General features: G+C 48.0%; 1 protein-coding gene and 1 long non-coding RNA gene across 5 annotated transcripts in view; one reads left to right on the forward strand and one right to left on the reverse strand.

Annotated features, from left to right (window-relative positions):
* Window positions 1-22,630, forward strand: part of LOC134948170 (uncharacterized) — a 117,831-nt gene extending 95,201 nt beyond the window's left edge. Inside the window, exon 3 of the long non-coding RNA XR_010182926.1 lies at window positions 22,186-22,630. This is a non-coding gene — a long non-coding RNA (uncharacterized LOC134948170). The remainder of the gene's footprint in view (window positions 1-22,185) is intronic.
* The window catches only part of LOC134948168 (ficolin-2-like), a 625,934-nt gene that overhangs the window by 320,183 nt on the left and 280,942 nt on the right, over window positions 1-24,809 (reverse strand). For 3 of the 4 annotated variants that reach the window (XM_063935993.1, XM_063935995.1, XM_063935994.1), the window contains exons 6-10: window positions 16,752-16,844; window positions 15,978-16,022; window positions 9,530-9,565; window positions 6,475-6,513; window positions 322-449 (exon numbers count right to left, since the gene is read on the reverse strand). In XM_063935993.1, the coding sequence (XP_063792063.1) occupies window positions 322-449; window positions 6,475-6,513; window positions 9,530-9,565; window positions 15,978-16,022; window positions 16,752-16,844 (341 nt within the window). The remainder of the gene's footprint in view (window positions 1-321; window positions 450-6,474; window positions 6,514-9,529; window positions 9,566-15,977; window positions 16,023-16,751; window positions 16,845-24,809) is intronic. The other variant, XM_063935996.1, reaches the window with a different exon arrangement.

A 24,809-nucleotide genomic window follows, 5' to 3' on the forward strand; every position in this document is an offset into this window, starting at 1 on the left:
AAAAGCGGCATGGCTTTGTTAGAGTGCGGCGATCGCGAGCCACGCCCCGTTTTCCATCACTATGGGGGCACGCCCAGTGCTCTGTGAGCTGCTGGCATGCCCACATACCCTCTTTCTCCTGTGAATAGACGCTGTGCGCATGCTAGACAGAGCAGCGAGTGACAGGAGCCTCCGAAGTGCCAACCCCTCACAACGGGACACTGCGGCCCGCAGGTGGGTCAGCGAGACAGTCACAGAAAAACGAGATGTCCCGTGAAAATCGGGACAGTTGGGAGATATATTATGTGTAGGGCATGTAGAGGTTTCTGCAGAAAGACTCACCATCCAGCCTCCGCCATCAGTGTGCATGTCACACATGACCCTCATGGAGGTGTTGCCGTACGGGTATATGGTGTACCAGTCACTGAGTAGCACCCCGTGATCCTGCAGCTCCTTACAGCTCCTGGCAGCTGAGAAATGAGAAGGAGAAAGTCTCATAGTAGATAATTCTGGGAACAGAAGACAATGGAAGAAGCTCAGACTTCTATTCACCCAGGACCTGAATTCTGAGACCCAGAACGCCAAAGTGACCGCAGATTGTCAAGTTCATAATATCCAATTCATTATTTGCTTTAAGTTAAGAAATAAAGATGTTAATATATATATACAGATTAAATGATTCATACTTTAATGGTGGACGTGATCAGTGTTGTACTGAGGCATGTAGGGCCCACTGGGGGAATGCAGTGGTAGGGGCCCATGTTTAGATGTGTAGCTAGTCTGCAGAGAGGGTGTGGCCTGCCAGCTCATTGGTTTGACCAATGATTAGAGAGTGCAACGTCTGGGCACTTCATATACACAATAAATTCAGCTGCTGCATGCATGATAATGTACCAGATTACTTATCAGCAATGCACTATAGAAAATACACTATAGTCCAGTATAAGGTAACATATGTATAATGTTAAGTGCACAGTCTGGAACCTGATCCTTAGAGTGGGAGGTGGGCCCCCAGGCAGTGGGGCCTACCGGTGGTTTCCCCTGTTCCCCTGTGAGCCAGTACAAGCCTGGACGTGATTGTTCAAGAACTATACTATTTACAGTAAAATCTATTAACATAATTTTGATATGTACAGTATGTGATATATATCTATGGGTGGTCTTCAGTATGCCGAATGTCGGTATCCCGGCGCACAGTATACCGGCGCCAGAATCCCGACACCCAGCATACCGACAGATTTTCTCCCTCGTGGGGATCCGCGCCCCCTCCCCCCCCCCCACTGGAGAGACAATAAAATAGCGTGGCGCGCCACCGTGCCCGCAGCGAGCCCGCTAGGGGCTCCTTTGCGCTCGCCACGCTGTCGGTATGCTGACGGTCGGACTAACGGCACCGGTATGCTGGTCGCCGGGAGCCCGGCCACCGGCATACCATACTACACCCATATCTATATATATCTATATATCTATATATCTATATATATATATATATATTTATTACAAACAACTAAAATTATAACAAGAAGTTACCATATGTATATATTCTTGTTTATTTAAAAATACACATTACTATTCCCAAGCTTATCCCCTCATGAGGTCTGCAAAAGCCAGGAAAGGTTTTATTCCATCTTAACAGAGACAAAAAGTGACACTTGACTTCCAACATCTCACATTGTGTACCGGTGGTGGTAAGACCAAAAATAACACCTACAGTACATACTAAATGGGGTAATATTAGGGGGATTCTGTACTGGAAAAAGACTTAAGTATTCACATAGATAGCAAACTAAGCAGCAGTACCCAAAGCAAACTTGCCTACTCTCCCGGAATTGCCGGGAGGCTCCCGAAAATCGGGTGACCCTCCCGGCTCTACGGAAGAGCAGACAAGTCTCACGGTTTTTCATTTCCCCCCTGCCCGGCCGCCCACTTTGAGAGTAAAGTGGGCGGTCTGGACAGTAGATGACGTGATTCTTGTTGAATCGCGTCATCATAGTCACACCCCCTGCTGTAAAATGCTGGTTATTGCGGCCTTGCAGAGCAGGGGGAGTGATTAAGATGATGTGACGCTGTAACCCCGCCCTCGTTCCGCCTCTGCCCCTCCTCCGCCATGCCCCATTCCACCTCCTAACCGCCCCCTCTTCTCATCATTGTCCAGCCCAGCCCCTCCACTGAGCCGTCCTGGCAGCTCTCTCCCGGAGAGAGCTGCCAGAAAGTAGGTAAGTATGACCCAAAGTAGGATTGCAGCAAAGATGGCTAATAAGATGTTAGCATGCATAAAACGGGGAATTGATGCTAGGGATGAGAGTATTATACTCCCATTATATAAATCACTAGTGAGGCCGCATTTTGAATACTGTGTGCAATTTTGGGCACCATATTACAAAAAGGATATCCTGGAGCTAGAAAAGGTTCAGAGGCGGGCGACCAAACTAATTAAAGGCATGGAGACGCTGGAATACGAGGAAAGGCTTGCAAGGCTAGGTATGTTTACATTGGAAAAGAGGAGACTAAGAGGGGACATGATCAACATCTACAAATATATAAGGGGTCAATACACAGAGCTTGGGAGGGACGTTTATTCAATAAGATCAGCACAGAGGACACGTGGTCACTCGCTTAGGTTAGAGGAGAAGAGTTTCCGCACATTGAGGCGAAAAGGTTTTTTCAAAGTAAGGACAATACGTGTTTGGAATTCCCTGCCTGAGAGAGTAGTAACGCCTACTCAGTCAACACCTTTAAGAATGGGTTAGATAAATTCCTATTGGATAAAGATATTCAAGGTTATTGTGCGTAGTCATGCATTATAGTTAATATAACTAGTCCTAACATAAAAATAACTAGTCCTACAATAAGACTGCATAGGAGACCACAAATAGGTTGAACTCGATGGACAAATGTCTTTTTTCAACCTATGTTACTATGTTACTACAGTATGTAACTTATGAGTGGTGGGCCCAGGTGCAAATATATAATTTGTGGCCCTCCGCCTACATCCCAAGTTCACAATATGCTACACAGCAGTGGGTGACAGGGAGAGGCAGAGGGTAACAGGGTAAGGCAGGGGGAGACATAGGGTGACAACGGAAGACATGGGGAGGCAGAGGGAGACAGCAGGATGCAAGAGAAGGCAGAGGGTGATGGTGAAGGCAGTGGGTGACAGGGGTACAAGCACAGTGTCCTGTGTAGTGTGGAGAACAGGGGGCATGTACCTTGGTGGGGGCCCCTGCTCTGTGTGAGAATGGGGCCCTCACAACTTGTGCCTTCCTCAGTGTGGCACTCGGTCAGGAAGACTCTGGCAGTGCCAGTTACACCGGGTGTGAGCTGCCTTTAATTCACAGACAGCAGTGACTCAGAATAATGTACATCTGTCTATACTTAGAGGCAGTAAGTGGCTGTGATCATCAGTGCTGATAGGTGGCAGTACTCCTCTATCAGTCCAGCACACACAAGGTCAGCCCTGCCTACATTAGGTAAGGGATAGGTCCCTCAGCGGGTGACACTGTCTGTCTATGCTGGGAGCAGGTGACACTGCCTGTCTGTGCTGGGAGCAGGTGACGCTGTATGTGCTGGGAGCAGGTGACACTGTCTATGCTGGGAGCAGGTGACACTGTCTATGCTGGGAGCAGGTGACACTGTCTATGCTGGGAGTAGGTGACACTGTCTATGCTGGGAGCGGGTGACGCTGTCTGTGCTGGGAGCAGGTGACACTGTCTATGCTGGGAGTAGGTGACACTGTCTATGCTGGGAGCAGGTGACACTGTCTGTGCTGGGAGCAGGTGACACTGTCTGTGCTGGGAGCAGGTGATGCTGTCTATGCTAGGAGCAGGTGACGCTGTCTGTGCTGGGAGCAGGTGACACTGTCTATGCAGGGAGCAGGTGACACTGTCTATGCAGGGAGCAGGTGACACTGTGTAAAACCCCGCTGGTACTAGGTATGCATAACTGCAGTCACTGTGTATGATGCATCACGCTTACTCTCCTCCAGCTGGTCATGGGTAAGGCACAGGTACCAGAGGCTCCCCTGAATAATCAGGTGTTTAATTACAGTTGCATTGTGGGAGTGTACTACAGGTGTCAGTGCAGTGCAGAAAGACTTGGGTGCCAGGCCATCTCATAAAACAGCATAAACAGTTTATTTAACATAAAAGCAGGGACATAGCAGGGATAACTTCTGAACACTCTCCTCCAGCACAAAGCAGTACATACCAGGACATTCTGGGACCAGTAGTGCTACACATCACAGGATACAGTCTCACTCATCCATAACGAGGACCCTTGTCAATGGGGGGCTTCTAAACATGCCGTGTGGCTTCCAACCACTCACCCAGATACGTCCTCTCCTGAGACTCACACCTTGCACACTCTTCTAGGGCACCCCTAAAGATGGGCATCACCCCCTCACTGGACTCTGGGTACTGCCGCTCTCACACTGCGGTCTCTCCCTCTGTCAGGTGCCCTGCTGTGACTGGCAGCACTCCCCACATGTTCTGTGAGGAGCTCTCACTGAGGCTGCATTCTCCTCATATTACCCTGCAGGAATGGGCTCCATTCACAGGAACCCACACGTGCTGCTGCTCTCTCCATATAAAGGATGCAGCTCATGGCAGCTTTTCACAAAGCCGGGGACCACGGGAATGACGATTGTCCGTCCCTTGGCCCTAGCAATCCTCCTGCTTCTCCTAGCTTACACTCCACTCTTCTGCTCTTTTCTAGCTTTCACTTCCTGTCCCCCCTCCTGCATGAGGCTTGCATGTGAAAGCTGGCTGAGCTCCAAACCTCCCCCAATCAGTGCACAGGACATAGCCCTTGCTATGCATGGAAAAGCTAAATAACTATTAACTCTTGAAGTACCTGTCAACCTTTGCAGTTCCAGGGTATTACAACTGTCTGTCTATGCTGGGAGCAGGTAACACTGTGCTGGGAGCAGGTGACACTGTCTATGCTGAGAGAGGGTGACACTGTCTATGCGGGGAGCAGCTGACACTGTCTATGCTGGGTGCAAGTGACACTGTCTATGCTGGGAGCAGGTGACACTGTCTGTGCTGGGAGCAGGTGACGCTGTCTGTGCTGGGAGAAGGTGACGCTGTCTGTGCTGGGAGTAGGTGACACTGTCTGTGCTGGGAGCAGGTGACACTGTCTATGCTGGGAGCAGGTGACACTGTCTATGCTGGGAGCAGGTGACACTGTCTATGCTGGGAGCAGGTGACACTGTCTATGCTGAGAGAGGGTGACACTGTCTATGCTGGGAGCAGGTGACACTGTCTATGCTGGGTGCAGGTGACACTGTCTATGCTGGGAGCTGGTGACGCTGTCTATGCTGGGAGGAGGTGACACTGTGCTGGGAGCAGTTGACACTGTGCTGGGAGCAGGTGACGCTGTCTATGCTGGGAGCAGGTGACCCTGTCTGTGCTGGGAGCAGGTGACGCTGTCTGTGCTGGGAGCAGGTGACGCTGTCTGTGCTGGGAGCAGGTGATGCTGTCTATGCTGGGAGCAGGTGACACTGTCTATCTATGCTGGGAGCAGGTGACACTGTCTATGCTGAGAGAGGGTGACTCTGTCTATGCTGGGAGCAGGTGACACTGTCTATGCCGGGAGCAGGTGACGCTGTCTGTGCTGAGAGAGGGTGACTCTGTCTATGAGGGGAGCAGGTGACACTGTCTATGCTGGGAACAGGTGACACTGTCTATGCTGGGAGCAGGTGACACTGTGCATGCTGAGAGTAGGTGACACTGTCTATGCTAGGAGCAGGAGACACTGTCTATATTGGGAGCAGGTGACACTGTCTATATTGGGAGCAGGTGACACTGTCTATGCTAGGAGCAGGAGATACCGTCTATATTTAGGAGCAGGTGACACTGTCTATGCTGGGAGCAGGTGACACTGTCTGTGCTGGGAGCAGGTGACACTGTCTGTGCTGGGAGCAGGTGACGCTGTCTGTGCTGGGAGCAGGTGACGCTGTCTGTGCTGGGAGCAGGTGACACTGTCTGTGCTGGGAGCAGGTGACACTGTCTATGCTGGGAGCAGGTGACACTGTCTATGCTGGGAGCAGGTGACACTGTCTGTGCTGGGAGCAGGTGACACTGTCTATGCTGGGAGCAGGTGACACTGTCTATGCTGGGAGCAGGTGACGCTGTCTGTGCTGGGAGCAGGAGACACTGTCTATATTGGAAGCAGGTGACACTGTCTATATTGGGAGCAGATGACTGTCTATGCTGAGAGTGAGTGACACTGTATGCTGAGAGTGGGTGACACTGTCTGTCTGTGCTGTGAATAGGTGACACTGCCTAATCTTGGAGCAGGTGAGTTAAAAACAATGTGGTCCATCAGGGCAGTATCTGGGTACTCAGAAACCCCCCTTTGTGCGCTGCTGTTTTGGAAAATTTACTTTCCACAATGTTTACATATAGAAAACTTAAATACTGACTATAGATTTCCTGTTGTAACAATTCATTAAAACCTAAAGGTATAGTAATGAAACAGGTGTGTGAGGGAACTCACCGTACACTGATTCCGGAAAGGCCGAGTCTCCCTTTTCCCCTGTAGATATTGAATAAAAACAAAATGCACAACAATAAATAGCCCAAAAATAAAGGTGACAACATTTAAAAAACAGTAATGAGGATAATAGTAATGAGAATTACAGTAATGGGATTTACAGTAATGGGAATAATAGTAATGGGAATTACAGTAATGGGAATAATAGTAATGGGAATTACAGTAATGGGATGTAAATGTAAATAATCAATATCCGTGTTACCGGGGGCGTATTAGGAGAGGAGGAGTCCTGTGTGTAGTCTCGGTCCAGGCCGCCTCCTCTCTAGTCAGCAGAGCAATAGTACAGAACAAAAGGGTAATATTAACTTGCGCCTAAAAGGCTGCACTCGGGTCACCACTCCTAAGGAGCACTACTCCTCACACAATGCACAACCAGAAAAAGTGGAACGGCTCCCAAGCGCTGCTTTATATGTATACACAGGTAGCTTCTCTTAGAACTCCACAGACAAATCCTCAAAAGAAAGAAAAGGACATATTCATGCAATGTAAATGTCCATATATGTGTTATATATGTGTTATTCACTCGTATAGATATAAAAAATATATAAAAAATTTTTTATATTTTTTTTGCAAATAAATCAGTTTATACCTGACATTGCATGGACTTGTGGTTCTGATATACTCCATATATCATGATGGTATAAGAGCCCGGCATCGCCCAGCCTGATCCAGACGAATGGGGTACTAGAAAGAAACCTTTTGATGCACATAGGGTATTTACCAAAGGTGAGCCATATACCAATAAGTTAAGAAGTGATTGTATGAAATTTGGAAAGATAAAGAAACCTTGATGTGAACATAGGGCATTGCCCAGAGGTCAGTTGAGGATCATCTATACGAGTGAATAACACATATATGGACATTTACATTTCATTAATATGTCCTTTTCTTTCTTTTGAGGATTTGTCTGTGGAGTTCTAAGAGAAGCTACCTGTGTATACATATAAAGCAGCGCTTGGGAGCCGTTCCACTTTTTCTGGTTGAGCAGAGCAATAGACTCTGGGCACTAGAGTCTCTAGTAGACCCTAGTTCTGTCCCAGAGTCTAGTGTGCATGTGCAGGTCTTCAGAAAAATGGTGTGGTGGCCATTCTGCCAGTGATTTTAACTACTGCGCAAGCACGAAATGCCAGGAAAATGGCTGCTGCACCATTTTGTCAGTGGTTTCTGCAGCCCTACTGCTGCCAATGCGGGACTCTGGAGGGATGTCAGCATGGCCTCTATACGGATGATACCCGTGATCTCTCACCATGGGGCATATTTATCAATCTTTTATCTACTAAAATAATGTGAAAAAAAATAGGCAATTCACCTCTTACACATTATTTTAGTTGCACATACAGTAAGTTTAGGAAAGGAATTTTGGAGAATTTGTAAAACTCTCCTCCATGCCCTAAAAATCTCATCAGCTCCGCATGCTGACCGCTCATACCTCTGATGGGAAATGCTGTCAGCCCAGATGTAACAAACCTCAACTGTTCAATGTTTTTGGCCCAAGCACTTCTAAACTAACGCCATCTTCAGATCTGACAGGTACAGCAGAGCCTGGAGCCGGCGTCTGTGACCACCCTGTATCTGATAGGAAACAGGCTGCATGCAGAAAGAACATAAAAAGTTCTAATAGAATATACATAATACAAAGCTACCTGCACCCGGGGATCTCTGATCAGTGAGCTGCTATTGTAAACCGATCAGCTGATCTGTGTGATCAGCTGATCTGCCAGCCCAGGACATGCAGTGCAGCTCAGCCGATCACACAGATCAGCTGATCAGGTTAGCAGCAACTCACCGATCAGAGATCCCTGTGTGCAGGTAAGCTTTTTCTCATTTATATTCTGTTATAAACATTTATTTTCTTTATGCATTAAGCCTGTGTCGCTACATGTTCTGTCTCCAGACTCTGCACTGCCTTACTGGGCATGTGTAGATTATTGCCCCAGCAAGTGAAGGCTTCAATTATGGCAAAGCCAGATGCGGACACATTGCTGGGACACAGCTTCTCACAAGCACTGTCCCCCGCCTTTATATGATAAATCCCTGTGATAATAATGAATATCACAATGCAATATTACATTATCGCAGCTAAATCATATATAAAATGTGAATTCTGGTAAGTATGAGCCATCTTTCTGCCACTTTATCTTATCTCTCAGAAACAGAGCTGGTAATATTCCCATCGTCTGAGAGAAGTTACTGACCTGACACCGTGGAACTCTACACAGTTCACACAAACTTTACATGTGTTCCCTTTATATACTCAAATATCCCTGTGACCCCTAATCAGCATTGCTGTGTGATAATATAGCCTGCTAAGCACTTTTACTCTCTTTCAGTATGGCTGGACCAATGTAAAATAGAACACAACTTTATGTATCAAACTCCTATTATCCTATAGAGTGTAAGCTTGTGAGCAAGGCCCTCCTACCTGTCAGTACACTATGTCCTTTAATACCCAGCATTACTGTTTGTTCACAATAGCTGTTGCTACATAAATGTTGCTAAATGAAAGTTAATAAATATAATGTCCATGTTATAAACAGCAATGATGATGATGGTAATATTATTATTATTATTATTATTAAAAATAATAATAATCAGTGCTATTTTTCAGCTGGAACAATCAGGAACTGGGCAGATGTATTAAGCCTGGAGAAGTGTCGATGCGACCCGGCTCCCATTCACAACATAGGGAGAGGCGGCGCAGGATATGAGCTCATCTGACCCGCGCCGCCTCCACCCCCGCCCCTGCTGCTGCTCCCCCCCCCCCCCCCCCCCCCACGCTGCTATAGCAACCGACCCGGTATATTGCCGGGCCAGAGAGCCAGCACGGCAGAGCAAATGCCGGATCCCACCCGGTAAGGACACATTTCTCTTCCTGGGTGGGATCCGGCATTTGAACAGGAAATACAGTGAGACAAGAGGAGTCAGATTCCTTCTCACGAGAGCTTACAATCTAATTAGACAGCACAATCACAACAAGCTGTATTACATCGCAGGTTACCTTTTTCTCCTTGTAGCCCTGGAGTTCCTGGATCTCCTGCATCACAATGACATATAACAATGAGAAGTGACACTTGTACTGTACATATACCAGTCTCTATGCTGCTGTATATGAGGGGGGGGGGGGGGGTCACATCACACTCACTGCTCAGTCACACTCCCGGACCATGTACTGTACATATACCAGTCTCTATGCTGCTGTATATGAGGGGGGGTCACATCACACTCACTACTCACTCACACTCCCGGACCATGTACTGTACATATACCAGTCTCTATGCTGCTGTATATGAGGGGTGGGGGGGTCACATCACACTCACTACTCACTCACACTCCCGGATCATGTACTGTACATATACCAGTCTCTATGCTGCTGTATATGGGGGGGGGGGGCTCACATCACACTCACTACTCAGTCACACTCCCGGACCATGTACTGTACATATACCAGTCTCTATGCCGCTGTATATGGGGGGGGGTCACATCACACTCACTACTCACTCACACTCCCGGATCATGTACTGTACATATACCAGTCTCTATGCCGCTGTATATGGGGGGGGGGGGTCACATCACACTCACTACTCACTCACACTCCCGGACCATGCACTGTACATATACCAGTCTCTATGCTGCTGTATATGAGGGGTGGGGGGGTCACATCACACTCACTACTCAGTCACACTCCCGGACCATGTACTGTACATATACCAGTCTCTATGCTGCTGTATATGAGGGGGGGGGTCACATCACACTCACTACTCAGTCACACTCCCGGACCATGTACTGTACATATACCAGTCTCTATGCTGCTGTATATGAGGGGTGGGGGGGTCACATCACACTCACTACTCAGTCACACTCCCGGACCATGTACTGTACATATACCAGTCTCTATGCTGCTGTATATGAGGGGGGGGGTCACATCACACTCACTACTCAGTCACACTCCCGGACCATGTACTGTACACATACCAGTCTCTATGCTGCTGTATATGAGGGGGGGGTCACATCACACTCACTACTCAGTCACACTCCCGGACCATGTACTGTACATATACCAGTCTCTATGCTGCTGTATATGAGGGGTGGGGGGGTCACATCACACTCACTACTCACTCACACTCCCGGATCATGTACTGTACATATACCAGTCTCTATGCTGCTGTATATGAGGGGGGTCACATCACACTCACTACTCACTCACACTCCCGGATCATGTACTGTACATATACCAGTCTCTATGCTGCTGTATATGAGGGGTGAGGGGGTCACATCACACTCACTACTCAGTCACACTCCCGGATCATGTACTGTACATATACCAGTCTCTATGCTGCTGTATATGGGGGGGGGGGTCTCACATCACACTCACTACTCAGTCACACTCCCGGACCATGTACTGTACATATACCAGTCTCTATGCTGCTGTATATGAGGGGTGGGGGGGTCACATCACACTCACTACTCACTCACACTCCCGGATCATGTACTGTACATATACCAGTCTCTATGCTGCTGTATATGAGGGGTGGGGGGGTCACATCACACTCACTACTCACTCACACTCCCGGATCATGTACTGTACATATACCAGTCTCTATGCTGCTGTATATGAGGGGTGGGGGGGTCACATCACACTCACTACTCACTCACACTCCCGGATCATGTACTGTACATATACCAGTCTCTATGCTGCTGTATATGAGGGGGGGGGGGGGGGGCTCACATCACACTCACTACTCAGTCACACTCCCGGACCATCTACTGTTCTTCCTAGTGATCCCATGTCCAGCGGGATGTAGTGGGCGTCCCAGTGCTCAGGGTGCCGGCAGGTGGAAGAGTGGCGCTGGAATCCTGACACCTGTCAGAATACTGATGCCAGGATCCCGACAGATGACATCCCGAACATACTGTAAGTATCTGGGGGGGTTAGTTTTAGGCGGCGAGGTGGTTAGGGTTAGGCTGCATGGGAGTAGGGTTAGGCTGTGGGAAGGAAGGGTTAGGCTGTGGGGGGAGGGTTAGTGCTAGGCTGCAGGGGGATTAGGGTTAGGCTGTGGGAAGGGAGGGTAAGGGCTAGGATGCAGGGGGGTTAGGGTTAGGCTGTGGGAAGGGAGGGTAAGGGCTAGGATGCGGGGGGGTTAGGGTTAGGCTGCGGGAGGGTTAGGGTTAGGCTGCGGGAAGGTTAGGGTTAGGCTGTGGGAAGGGAGGGTTAGGGTTAGGCTGCGGGAAGTGAGGGTTAGGCTGCGGGAAGGGAGGGTTAGGGCTAGGCTGCGGGGGGGGGTTTAGGGTTAGGCTGCGGGAAGGGAGGGTTAGGGCTAGGCTGCGGGGGGGTTAGGGTTAGGCTGTGGGAAGGGAGGGTTAGGGCTAGGCTGCAGGGGGGTTAGGGTTAGGCTGCGGGAGGTTTAGGGTTAGGCTGCGGGGGGGTTAGGGTTAGGCTGTGGGAAGGGAGGGTTAGGGTTAGGCTGCAGGGGGAGGGTTAGGGTTAGGCTGCGGGAGTTTTAGGGTTAGGCTGCGGGGGGGTTAGGGTTAGGCTGTGGGAAGGGAGGGTTAGGGCTAGGCTGCAGGGGGGTTAGGGTTAGGCTGCGGGAGGTTTAGGGTTAGGCTGCGGGGGGGTTAGGGTTAGGCTGTGGGAAGGGAGGGTTAGGGTTAGGCTGCGGGGGGAGGGTTAGGGTTAGGCTGCCAGGGGTTAGGCTGTGGGAAGTGAGGGTTAGGGTTAGGCTGCGGGGGGTTTGGGTTAAGCGGTGGGAAGGGAGGGTCAGGGTTAGGGGGTGGTAAGGGGGAAGGGTACGTAATTTACCCTAAATTTGTCAGGATACTGGCCATCAAGATGCCGGTGTTGGTCTTCTGACCGCCGGCATTCTAAGCGCAGGGATCCCATATCCAACCCTGTCCAGCACGTGACACACAGAGACATGACGGCTGACACAGGGGGAGTACAAAGGAAGATTACTAGTAGATAAGGCACGTGGGACTTGGAGCAGTGAGGATGCCAGTACACACTGGGTAGATGCAATTCTTACCAGGACCCCACACACTACAATAACATACACATATAGGACATGTCAGTTGTTGAACATTTAAACCCCTGATGATTATGATTTGGATCTCCGGTTGCATCTATACGCTAGATTTAGTGCAAGGTAAAAGAGACATGTTTGTGTATAAGTCATTGGGCATCTTTTCCATCCATTCCTCAGTCATCCCTCGTTGTACACGGCAACGTGTTTGGTTTTGCACAGTTCTCCTTATACCTGCTCTGCTCTCAGTAGATGCCTCAGCTACTTACTAGTGCACTCCGGTGTGCGGAGAGGCTGTAATACCTGCAGGTACACTTTGTGTGTATGTGTAATGTCTATAACAGGTTGTGCTAAAAGCCCTGGAGACTGAGGGCAGGATGCAATGAACAAGGCATGTACAGTCAGGTCAGATCCAGAGCAAAATGACAGGGGGGGCACCATGATAGTGGAAGTCGGGGGGGGGGGGGGGAGGGGGGAAAGGGGGGGGGTTCTTTTGCTCATGTTACTGGGTGTGGCTCATAACATGGGTTGTGGCCTCACAGGGAATGGCATGCCGACGAGCCACTCTGCACTACTAGTTGCCACTGTATGGTGCAATCAGGGTAACGGAGCATGTGTTTGGATTTGTGTATGCAAATAATGCAGGATGTGGGATACAATGAGTGATATAGAGTGGGGAGCGGGAGGTGGCACGGAGGTTTGCAGTCAGATAGGATAGCGGGGTCACTGACTGTGGAAAAGGCATTATGCAGTGGTTTGGACAGTGATAGGAGGAATAAAGTCAGTGTTTTTCTATATTTAACTTTAAATGCCTTTGAGACATCCATGAGCAGATGCAGTGTTGGAACTAGTGAGTGGTGGGCCCAGGTGCGACAAAATGCTTTGGGTCCCTCCACCATCCCATCCAAGTTCACCCCCTCACCCCTGGAGAGGATCTGGTGAGGGGGACCTGCTCGGGGCCAGGGAAATGGATACCTAGCAACAGTGCCGTAACTAGACATTTTAGTGCTGTGTGCAAGAAACAGCATCGGAGCCCCCCCCCCTTCTATGTAAAACAGGGGCAGTGCGTGCAAAAAATATAGAGGCGTGTACACAAAATAATATCAATTCACAGTAGTCTCCATTATTCAAATTACGCCGCATAGTAGCACCACTACACCAGGTAGAGCCCCTTTTACACATTAAGGCAGACAGCGTCCCCTTTTTACACATAACGGCAGACAGCGTCCCCTTTTTACACATTACGGCAGACAGCGTCGCCTTTTTACACATAACGGCAGACAGCGACCCCCTTTTTACACATTACGGCAGACAGCGTCCCCCTTTTTACACATTATGGCAGACAGCATCCCCTTTTTACACATAACGGCAGACAGCGTCCCCTTTTTACACATTACGGCAGACAGCGTCCCCTTTTTACACATTACGGCAGACAGCGTCCCCTTTTTACACAGAACGGCAGACAGCGTCCCCTTTTTACACATTACGGCAGACAGCGTCCACTTTTTACACATAACAGCAGCCAGTCCCCCTTTTTACACATAACGGCAGACAGCATCCGCTTTTTACACATAACGGCAGACAACGTCCCCTTTTTACACATAACGGCAGACAGCATCCCCTTTTTACACATAACGGCAGACAGCGTCCCCTTTTTACACATAACGGCAGACAGCGTCCCCTTTTTACACATAACGGCAGACAGCGTCCCCTTTTTACACATAACGGCAGACAGCGTCCCCTTTTTACACATAACGGCAGACAGCGTCCCCTTTTTACACATAACGGCAGACAGCGTCCCCTTTTTACACATAACGGCAGACAGCATCCCCTTTTTACACATAACGGCAGACAGAGTCCCCTTTTTACACATAACGGCAGACAGCGTCCCCTTTTTACACATAACGACAGACAGCGTCCCCTTTTTACACATAACGGCAGACAGCGTCCACTTTTTACACATAATGGCAGACAGTGTCCCCTTTTTACACATTACGGCAGACAGCGTCCCCCTTTTTACACATTACGGCAGACAGCGTCCCCCTTTTTACACATAACGGCAGACAGAGTCCCCTTTTTACACATAACGGCAGACAGCGTCCCCTTTTTACACATAACGGCAGACAGCGTCCCCTTTTTACACATAACGGCAGACAGCGTCCACTTTTTACACATAATGGCAGACAGCGTCCCTTTTTTACACATTACGGCAGACAGCGTCATGTAATGAGTCAGTTTGACTCATTACATGCCGCGCTGGATTTGGGCCCCTGGACAGTGGCGGGCCCCAGTGCAAGGCACTGCTTGCACTAGTGGTAGTTCCGCCACTGAGCAGATTGCTGAATGACAGTTTAAGATGATGCCTAATAAAGATTTATTAAGCTCGGTGAAGTGATAAAGTGGAAGGTGATAAAGTACCAGCCAGTCAGCTCCTAACTTAACTTCTATGTCACAGGCTGGTTTTTAAAAATGACAGTTAGGAGCTGAGTGGCTGGTGCTTTATCACCTTCCACTTTATCATTTCATCATGCTTAATAAATCTGCACCTGAGCTCTCTGACAGAATCGCTGTATGAAAATCTGAACAGGGAACGTTTTGGGGGCACGTTTTGTCAGTATTTCCCGCAACCTCTGTCCCCTTGCAAGTGATAACAATCTTACTTACAGTGGTCAGCGAGGGGAGCCGTTGGTGAAGATGCCTGCTCTGGCTCCCTGGTCAACTGGGGTCTCTAGAAGGGCAAGAGAGCACCAGAGCATTGGAGGAGTTCGGGGAGTCTGAGCTGCCCAGCACCCAGCCAGCATGACAGGGTATGCTGGAGACGAGAGCTTAACCCTGTCACTGTGCCGAGTACGGGCAGCGGCGGGACCCGGCAGCGGCAGCATCAGTCCGGGCTGAAGGGAGCTAGGAGTGCCCTTAAATCACGACCCGATTCCCCCCCCCCCCCCCCGCACGTGCGCGCGCGCACCGCTCCGGCCAGCCCTGTTGCTATGCGACCGGAATGTTATGAGTATAAAGGCTTCAAAAATGATCCTAAACGACAGGGGAGGCACGTGCCTGGGTACCTCCCCCCCCCCTGAATCCGCCACTGTGTACAGAACAAGACATGGTTTAGCCGTGCACATTACTGCCCCGTAAAATCAATGTCCATCATCAGCCGCCATCCCACACGGCTGACAAATTCTGACTTTATTACATCCCGGCTTAATAGCGAGGTAAATATGCTAATTACCATTTATTATCTATTTATGACTAATCTTATTCATTAGCCTCTCACAAAGGTCATTTCCAGGTTAATAAAGAAAGACAATTCCTTTCCTGTGCTGAATACTCTGTCAGTTACGTATGTATATACCTGTGTATACAGTAATATTCACTCATGAACAGGTCCTTATATATTTATTATATAGGTGATTACAGATTGTCACCAACCTTTCTGTCCGGGTGGCCCCGCTGCTCCTGCGATACCCGGGGGTCCTGCAAAAAATATATAATACATATCACATGTACAGTATGTGATAATAATGAGTGATGTATATATAGTAGATGATATAAATACTGAATCACAATATCAGCAACTTATCTATCTACCTATGTGGATACATTCTATTGTGAGATATATATATATATATATATATATATATTAGATGTTTCCTTTTCTATATAAGATTCCAATAAATGAAACATTTTATTGATACATTAACATTATAGATAAGATGGATATATGTTATGGTAATATAGATATGAAAGTGAAAGTGAGATGACTGTGTTGATTGTATATTAAAAATATATTTAAAATAAATCAGAGATCCAGCTATAGTTCAATGCTAAATCCCATCCCCTTACATAGTAACAGACATGAGAATTATCATGGAGGGGAATCCCATAAATTGGAGTTACTCAGCCGGCCGACACCCGCGACCATTCCGTCTCCAGGTTTCATATCCTGGAGAATTATAATACAAACCGCCATGCTGGGACGTTACGCAGATGCTGATTGGATAACTGACTGCGCTAATTACATCTTTACCAATCTGATACAGTGTCTGATTATTACTGCCCCAATCTATATATCCTGCAACATAATTACTGCATATATATATATATTCCCCTAACAGAACTATATATATGTTCCCTCTGTCCTCAGTAGAACAGTCTCATTGCAATATGGGTCCCTATAGTAGAACAGGACCTGCTAGTACCAACCTCTCTCTCCTGGAGGTCCACGTTCTCCTTTATCTCCTTGGGCTCCCGCTGACCCAGGACATCCTTTCAGGATAGTCAGCTGCTCTAGGCCACCTGGAAAAAATAGAACAAAATTTAAATCTTTAATGTCAGACCTTATCAATCACTTAGATTTTTATAGATAACGTTGGTTTGGGCTAAAATATTGTAGAGGGTTTTTTATTTTGTTATTCCTTTGTTGTCTTTTATTCTGTCATTTTTCAATTTCATTTTCGAATACAAAACTTTTACCATTTTTTCACCTTTTTACCTTTAGATTTATTAGTTTATAATAAATTATTACAACTTTTACCCGCTTTGTTTTCTTCCTTTATTTCTGTGTTTTTCAGTATTGTTTTCATTGCACCAGTTACAGTGGTCTATTTGTGCTGCCCCGAGAGTAACAAAAGCTGCCCTCTGACTATAACTAAGGGTGCAGCAGAGGTGATACATCTGGGGACAGCAGAAATAAATGACTCTGATCATACAACTGCATGGCTGAAAGGCACAGAAGGAAGACAGAATAATAAAATAATATATTTAGTAAAAGTTTAAAGCAGATATTTAAAAACTACTAATTTAGAGTAACATTACAATGGAAAAATAACAAGCATAGACAATATTCATCTTGTGCAGTGCTGTAGTTTCCAAATAAATGGGGTTCATCAAATACAGTATATAGAATCTTTTATGGGCAATAAGACTATTTGACTTATTTGCATCATCATTAACATTTCAGGCAATTCCTTAGGCGAAACAGGCGTTGGAAAACCTCGTGACCATTACTCACCTGAGCAGGTGTCCTCAGCGTTACTGAGAGTGGTGACCAGAAAGAATACAATAAGTGATGAGGACAGCATTGCGGATTCAGGGATTCTGCTCCTTCAATCTCGCACTAACTCCTTCCTATCTTATTCTGCTTTCTGTGGAGAACGTATTTACTATTTATAGGCTGGTAGATCTTTTCTCAATAATAATCGCACAATGGAAATTAATACTCAGTATTAGCTGATCTTCAAAAAGTACACAATTCCTAATAGCTAAAACATCAACACCCTGTGGTGAGAGTATCCATCACCATGTTTTCCTGGTCTGGGCAAACACACGTAGATGCCAGCTGCCATTGTTACGATTTCATAATATCAAGATGACTGTGATCAGTATCTTAGGTCAACACAAGTAAGAGGCTGCGGTGAGAGCGGGGTGCGGGGTTACTTGTAAAATAAAGGTTAGGTCCACTTGGCATCCCGCCTCACCTGCACAGGTTACACTGACTGTCACACATCGCTTATACAGTATGTACTGTAAGCTTATGATTGTTGTACACTGCTCCCAAATGTCTCCAGGCCCTGATGTTGGGAGAGGCTGTAGAGGGGTACTTCTTTTTCATCTCACCACTACAGCCCTCTCAGGTCCTCAGCCACACACTTCTGCTGCTGGCTCATGCTGGCTAGTGCCACCGCCTCTTCTCTTCTTCATCCAGACACCGGCGCCTGCCCTATTTGTTGATCTTGGTGTCTTCTGGCCTCTTCCGCGGCCACAGGAGCCCATCTTCTTTCGATGCCACCTGACTCCGCTGCTCCCCGGTGGTATCTGATGTCACATGCCAGGAGCGGTGCCAGCCACAGAGCAGCAAGCTCTGATTGGTTCACCGTGGCCGCTTTCTATTAGCTGCCCCTCCTCGATCTATGATTGGCTCATGGAGGGTACTAGTTTTGAAAGCCCACGGCTGGTGCTTCCTATTGGCTGCCATCCCAGCACCAGTATCCATGGTGCTCATCTCCACACAAGCACAGCAGGGAGCCTGCTGAAATGTGATGTACTGGGGAGGTTCTGTTACTGACCCTGATATAAGATGTCCCGAATCCAGTGAGGAATCGTTATCTTAAATTAGTGCTGATGAAGCCACACCCCCATGAGATCCTCGCTTTACTTAAAAGACAATGGTATGTGAAAATGTTTAAAATAAAAAAATATATAAAAAGTAAAAAAACATGCTTACATTGTAGTATTTTGATTAATTTAATGGAGGCTCTAATGAATGCACTTGTGATATCATTAACACATGCATTGTTGTTAGGTGTCCGAAATTACTAGTAACAGAACAGAGCAGTGGCGTGTGGTGACATCAGTGGCTGGAGAGGCACTGGCAGCTAACCATCTCCCCGCCCCCCATACAATGGGGGGGGGGGGAGCGTAGTCCCCCATACATTGGTAAAACCAGCACCAGGCAGAACCAGCCAGGGGGGATAATGCCATAGCAGGGGTGACACTCGGTATGGGGTCCCCCTGCCATAACATTGATCTGCCCCCCAAAACTAGTCAGCCCAGGGCTGGAATTCCTCAGAAGTGGGGACCCAAAAAAATAAAAATGGGGTCCCCGTTCCGAGCAATAACCAGCACTAGGCTGATAGTCCAGTGCTATGCCCCGCACCCCTGGAGGCGGTGGGTGCAGGGTTCATTGTTAATATTGTTCTTTACAGGTGGCCTACAGGTCCCAGCAAGCCTGCTCCAGTATTCTGGCACTTGGAGAACCACAAGTGCCAGCATGCCCGGACATAATGGGCCTGCTGGCACCAGTAGTCCACCTGTAAAGAATAGTAATATTATTCTTTACAGGTGGCCTACAAGTCCCAGCAAGCCTGCCCCAGCATGCTGGCACTTGGAGAACCACAAGTGCCAGCATGCCTGGACATAATGGGCCTGCTGGCACCAGTAGTCCACCTGTAAAGAATAATAATATTGTTCTTTACAGGTGACCTACAGGTCCCAGCAAGCTTGCCCCAGCATGCTGGCACATGGAGAACCACAAGTGCCAGCATACCCGGACATAATGGGCCCGCTGGCACCTGTAGGCCACCTGTAAAGAAAATATTAAAAATAAAAACACCACGCTATCTATAAAAAAATTGTTTATTTGTCAGGGTTTTCACCTGGCGGGCTGGCGGCCATGAGCGCTTTTGCGCGCCCACCAACCCACCAGGGCTTCCGGTGTCTTCGCCTGGTGGGCTGGCAGCCATATAGGTCTTTTGCGCAGCCAACCCACCAGGGCTTCCGACATCTTCGCCTGGCGGGCTGGCGGCCATATAGGTCTTTTGCGCGGCCGCCAACCCACCAGGGCTTCCGACGTCTTCGCCTGGCGCCCACCAGGGCTTCCGGTGTCTTCACCTGGCGGGCTGGTGGCCATATAGCTCTTTTGCGCGGCTGCCAACCCACCAGGGCTTCCGACGTCTTCGCCTGGTGCCCACCAGGGCTTCTGGTGTCTTTGCCTTGTAGGCTCGGCGGCCATATAGCTCTTTTGCGCGGCCGCCAACCCACCAGGGCTTCCGACGTCTTCGCCTGGCGGGCTGGCGCCCACCAGGGCTTCCGGTGTCTTCGCCTGGCGGGCTGGCGCCCATAAAGCTCTTTTGCGTGGCCGCCAACCTACCAAGGCTTCCGACGTCTTCGCCTGGTGGGATGGTGCAAACCAGGGCTTTCGGCGTCTTCACCTAGGGAGCAGTAGCCTGTAGGCTGCTGCCTCTTCCCAGGGCTTCTGTTCTGATGTGTTCACCTAGTGGGCGGTAGCCTTTAAGCTCTTTTGTATGGCCACCGCCCACCAGGACTTCATTTCTCTTCTATCTTCAGGAGCTCTTCCCTGCTCCTCCCCGGCCAACGAACTGACTGCAACACTTCTTGCTGGCTTATATAAGCCAGCCTCAAGGGGGCGGGGCGATGACGTGGCGAGCCGTGATTGGCTCGCGGCAGCCATCTTGCATTTAAAAAATGGCTCTGCTACGCCATTTTTGAAACTGGTAAATGCTTTCAAACAACAAAGTTTGATGTCACGGCTGACAGGAACTGGACCGCTGCCCAGGTACAGCACTGACAGTGATAGCAAGATGCAGCCACTGTCAGTGCTACAGCTGCTGCCCAGCGCCCAATCACAGTAACAGGGGCGTGCTTTCATATGGCTGAAAGCACGTCCCTGCTGCTCTGAGGCACTTGTGTAGGTGCCGCTTTTATTGCATTTCTTAATGGGATTTTTCAGCACTATCCCTGGCCCCGCCCAGGCCCGGCGCCACCCGCTCAGCAAAGGGATACAGTGCAGGTAGGTGCCGGGCAGGAGAGGCGCCTTCACTGCTCTGCATCCCAGCTGAAGCGCCATCCTGTCCCCCACTGCTGCTGCTGCGCCTTCCCTGTCACACTGACAGGCAGCCGCAGCAGCGCCGGCAGCATGAAGCCTTCTCCTCTCTCCCCTGTGACAGTAGTGTATGTATGTGTGTGTTTGTATTTATGTATATACTGTATTTATGTATGTGTTTATCTGTATGCAGAGCCGTAATGTGTAAAAAGGGGACTCTGTCTGCCGTAATGTGTAATAAGGGGGATGCTGTCTGCCGTAACTTGTAATAAGGGGGACACTGTCTGCCGTAATGTGTAAAAAAGGGACACTGTCCGCCGTAATGTGTAAAAAGGGGGACACTGTCCGCCGTAATGTGTAAAAAGGGGGACACTGTCCGCCGTAATGTGTAAAAAGGGGGACACTGTCCGCCGTAATGTGTAAAGAGGGGACGCTGTCTGCCGTAGTGTGTAAGAAGGGGACGCTGTCTGCCATAACGTGTAAAAAGGGGATGCTGTCTGCCTTAATGAGTAAAAAGGGGGGCGCTGTCTGCTGTAATGTGTAAAAAGGGAAATCTGTACGCCGTAATGTGTAAAAGGGGCTCTACCTGGTGTAGTGGCGCTGCTGTGCGGCGTAGTTTGAATAATGGAGACTACTATAATATGTAATATGAATTGGTATTATTTTGTGGCCACACCCTTCCCCATGAAGCCACGCCCCTATTTTTTTTGCGCGCGCCTTTGGCGCGCAGTGCTCCTGTTCTGCATACAGGGAGGCCGCCAATGCCCTCTCTTGTACACAGTGCTAAAATGTCTAGTTACGGCACTGTCTGTGTGTAGGGCCGTAACTAGCGCTGCACAGGGTGTGTATGGGCAGAGAGTTCACATCCATAGGCTTACACGGATCTCCTGCAGCTCAGGGGCCCAAGAGGCCATGGTAACCCTCTGTTCCTGCATGTAAAGTATGGGAGGGCGCAAATTTATATTTTGCAGGAGGGCGCCGAACACCCTAGCACAGGCCCTGGCCCCGCCCCCCGCCTGTCCCCTGCTTCTGGACTTTACAATGGGCAACGAGAGGCACCGCTCTCGGTGCCGCAGATGTCGTCAGAAAGCAACTTAAACAGGTATTTATGCTCTAAAGTGATTAAATTAATATAAAGCAGATACTTATCACACAGAATATTTGTCATAAGTATCTTCTTTGGATTATTTTAATCATTAATGACAGGGGAGGCACTGCCTCCCCTGCCTCCCCTGACTGCACATCCCTGGAACAGAGTATAAGTATGTTTATTTCTTATTATTTTTCTCTTTTCAGGTCTTTCTCATGTTTGGCTAGCTCCGACGCTCCCCAAAGCTGTTGGCCTGGTGGCCTATTCAGAATCTGAGAAGGAGTTTGAAGTCACAACCATGGATGCAGAAATAAAACCACCAATCCCTACCCAGTAGTAGCCAGCAAGTCAGGTGGAAGAAGACTCCAGCCTCCGCCAGCAGCAGATAGCACCAAAAACCCCAAATGAAACCATCATCCGGCAGCTAAGGTAGCTGAACAAGACCTGCTCCTGCTCTTCTCTGCACTGCTCATAATATATATCAATGAACTCAACACACACAAGTTGTACAATAAAAAATATCAATTCTTTTTTACTTTTTCCACAAATGACAACTAACAGATCAGAATGTCGCATCGCTTATATTTATGTGAACAATTTTGCTGTTGGGTACATCACTCACAGGTTGTACAATAAAAAAGATCAATTTTTTTTTTACTTTTTTTTGAAAATGACAACTCACAGCGGTGAATCACACCACTTATATTTATTATGTCAGTAAAAGTGTAGTGGCGTATAGCGCACACAGCTTGTATAAAAAGGGCCATTATTTCTTTACTTCAAAAATGACAACACAAAGTGGCAAATCAAACCAATTTTATTTATTATTATGTCAACAAAGGCTCAATAGGGTACAGCTCATCCAGCTTGTATAGAAAGAGAGCAATTATTTTTATTTTTTTGAAAATGACAACTTAATGCGGCAAGTCAAACCAATTATATTTATGTCAGCAAAAGCGCAGTGGGGTACAGCCTTCAGAGTCACAGTGGAGTACCAGTGTGACACACTTAGACAATAGATGTAACTAAATTCCTGCACTATAAAATATAATAAACAATGACTTGCTAACTGCCTGTAATGTAATCTAGCTCGGCCAAAATTAACAACACTAGGCAGCTCTGGACTGTATGTACACAGGGGACACAGATAGGTCTGGTCAGCCACTGGAGTGAATGGACACAGCATGGAGTAAAGCACAGATCATCAGAGCACACACTTCCCTCCATGGTCTGCTGTGACATTGCACCAAAACACCGCTGCAGGTATTTATATAGAATCCAAAACCTGTGAGAATTCGACTCCGCGATGATGACATTTTACCTCAATTTTGAATTCGAGCAAGGCTGGAAAACCCGAGCTGCCGCTCAGATTCACTCAGGTCCCAAAAGTTAAGGTGGGCACAGTTGTCCAAAAACCGAGCACGCTCATCTTTAATTGTGACCCCTCTGTTCCTGAACCCCTGCAACTCATAAGTGAACTCCATTTCTGAAAATGCCCCATATTAGTGCAAAAGGAAGTGCTAAAAGATCTTTACTTTCACAGTTTCATGTTAACCGCCAGCTTTATATGGCGCCATTTTCTGTTCCCACTGGGGCATTAATCCCGATGTATACATACTGCTTTCCCTCTTAGACCATAATTGCTCTCCCTTTTATAATCCTTACAAAGAAATCTTGCTGCAATAGGACAGCAGTATACACTGTTCTATAGTGACATTGTCTTAGTGTAAATTACAAGACCACTACAAGAACATAAACTAACCGTATGTTTATAGGCCTATTTATCAATGCAGTTTTTCATAAAATTATGGAGAAACTACAGCGCTATGTATTAATGCAGGAGATTTCACAGAAATCCACAGAAGGCTCATTAGCGCTGCAGATCACAGTCCCATTTATTAGCAACGGGGGCTACAGTTAGACTTCCAAGCACCTAACTCTATGTTCAGATGGGCTAAACCACAGAAGAGGGATCTTCCAATCCATCTCCGGCTGCTCCCATATCTGACTGCGTGAATGCACAAATGTGAAAGACTCCACCAACATACTGGAGATATAGCTCACAGGGACAACGGTTATCTCTAACGCTGCCCCTGTGATTTTCAATTAGTAAATTGCAGGGACATTTTCATTAGTAATACCCCCTTAATCTTATATTTAGAAAACAGTTGACATTATGGAGCTCGGCGTATTCACACAAACATACACTGACCACCAGGCTGTAGGATGCATGTGTTCTAGGGCTGTCATGGATCCATTCCTTTCTTCCACTGCAGGTCCACTCATGCTGCCTCTATCTCCAATAGAAGCACATGTTTCTTCTTCATTCCCATTCTTCTTCCCTACTCTTCTTTTTCCAGTTTTTTTTTCCACTCAACTCTCCTTCTTCAACCATTACTGTTCTTTCCCCCCACCCTTAGTTGTTTCTGTTTTACTCTTCAGTCCTCCTTTTATCAATCTTCTGCTCCAGCAAATTTTCTGCATTGTCCTTTATTACTCTTTCTCTTCTCCTCTCAGCTATTCTGTTTCTCCTGCTGCTGGCATCTCATTTTCTCATAGGCAGCAGCGATGGTTATTCCTGGCCACCCACAATGAGTCCCGAGCCGCGAATCCCAATTCCTCTGTGCACCCAACCCCTGCCGGCTTACGGCTGCTGGTGGAAAGAAAATAAATGGTTCATAATGGTCGGGCAAGGATAAAAATACACATTGCAGTTCTGAGCAGTAGTGGGCCCCATATGTCCCCTGGGATCCTAGTGCAGTGCACTGGCTGCTCCACCAGTAGTTATGCCCATGACTCCAGGCAATCCCAATGGGAGACAGTGAGGAAT

This window comes from Pseudophryne corroboree, chromosome 8 (assembly GCF_028390025.1).
Source record: "Pseudophryne corroboree isolate aPseCor3 chromosome 8, aPseCor3.hap2, whole genome shotgun sequence".
In the NCBI taxonomy this organism is placed as follows: Eukaryota; Metazoa; Chordata; class Amphibia; order Anura; family Myobatrachidae; genus Pseudophryne; species Pseudophryne corroboree.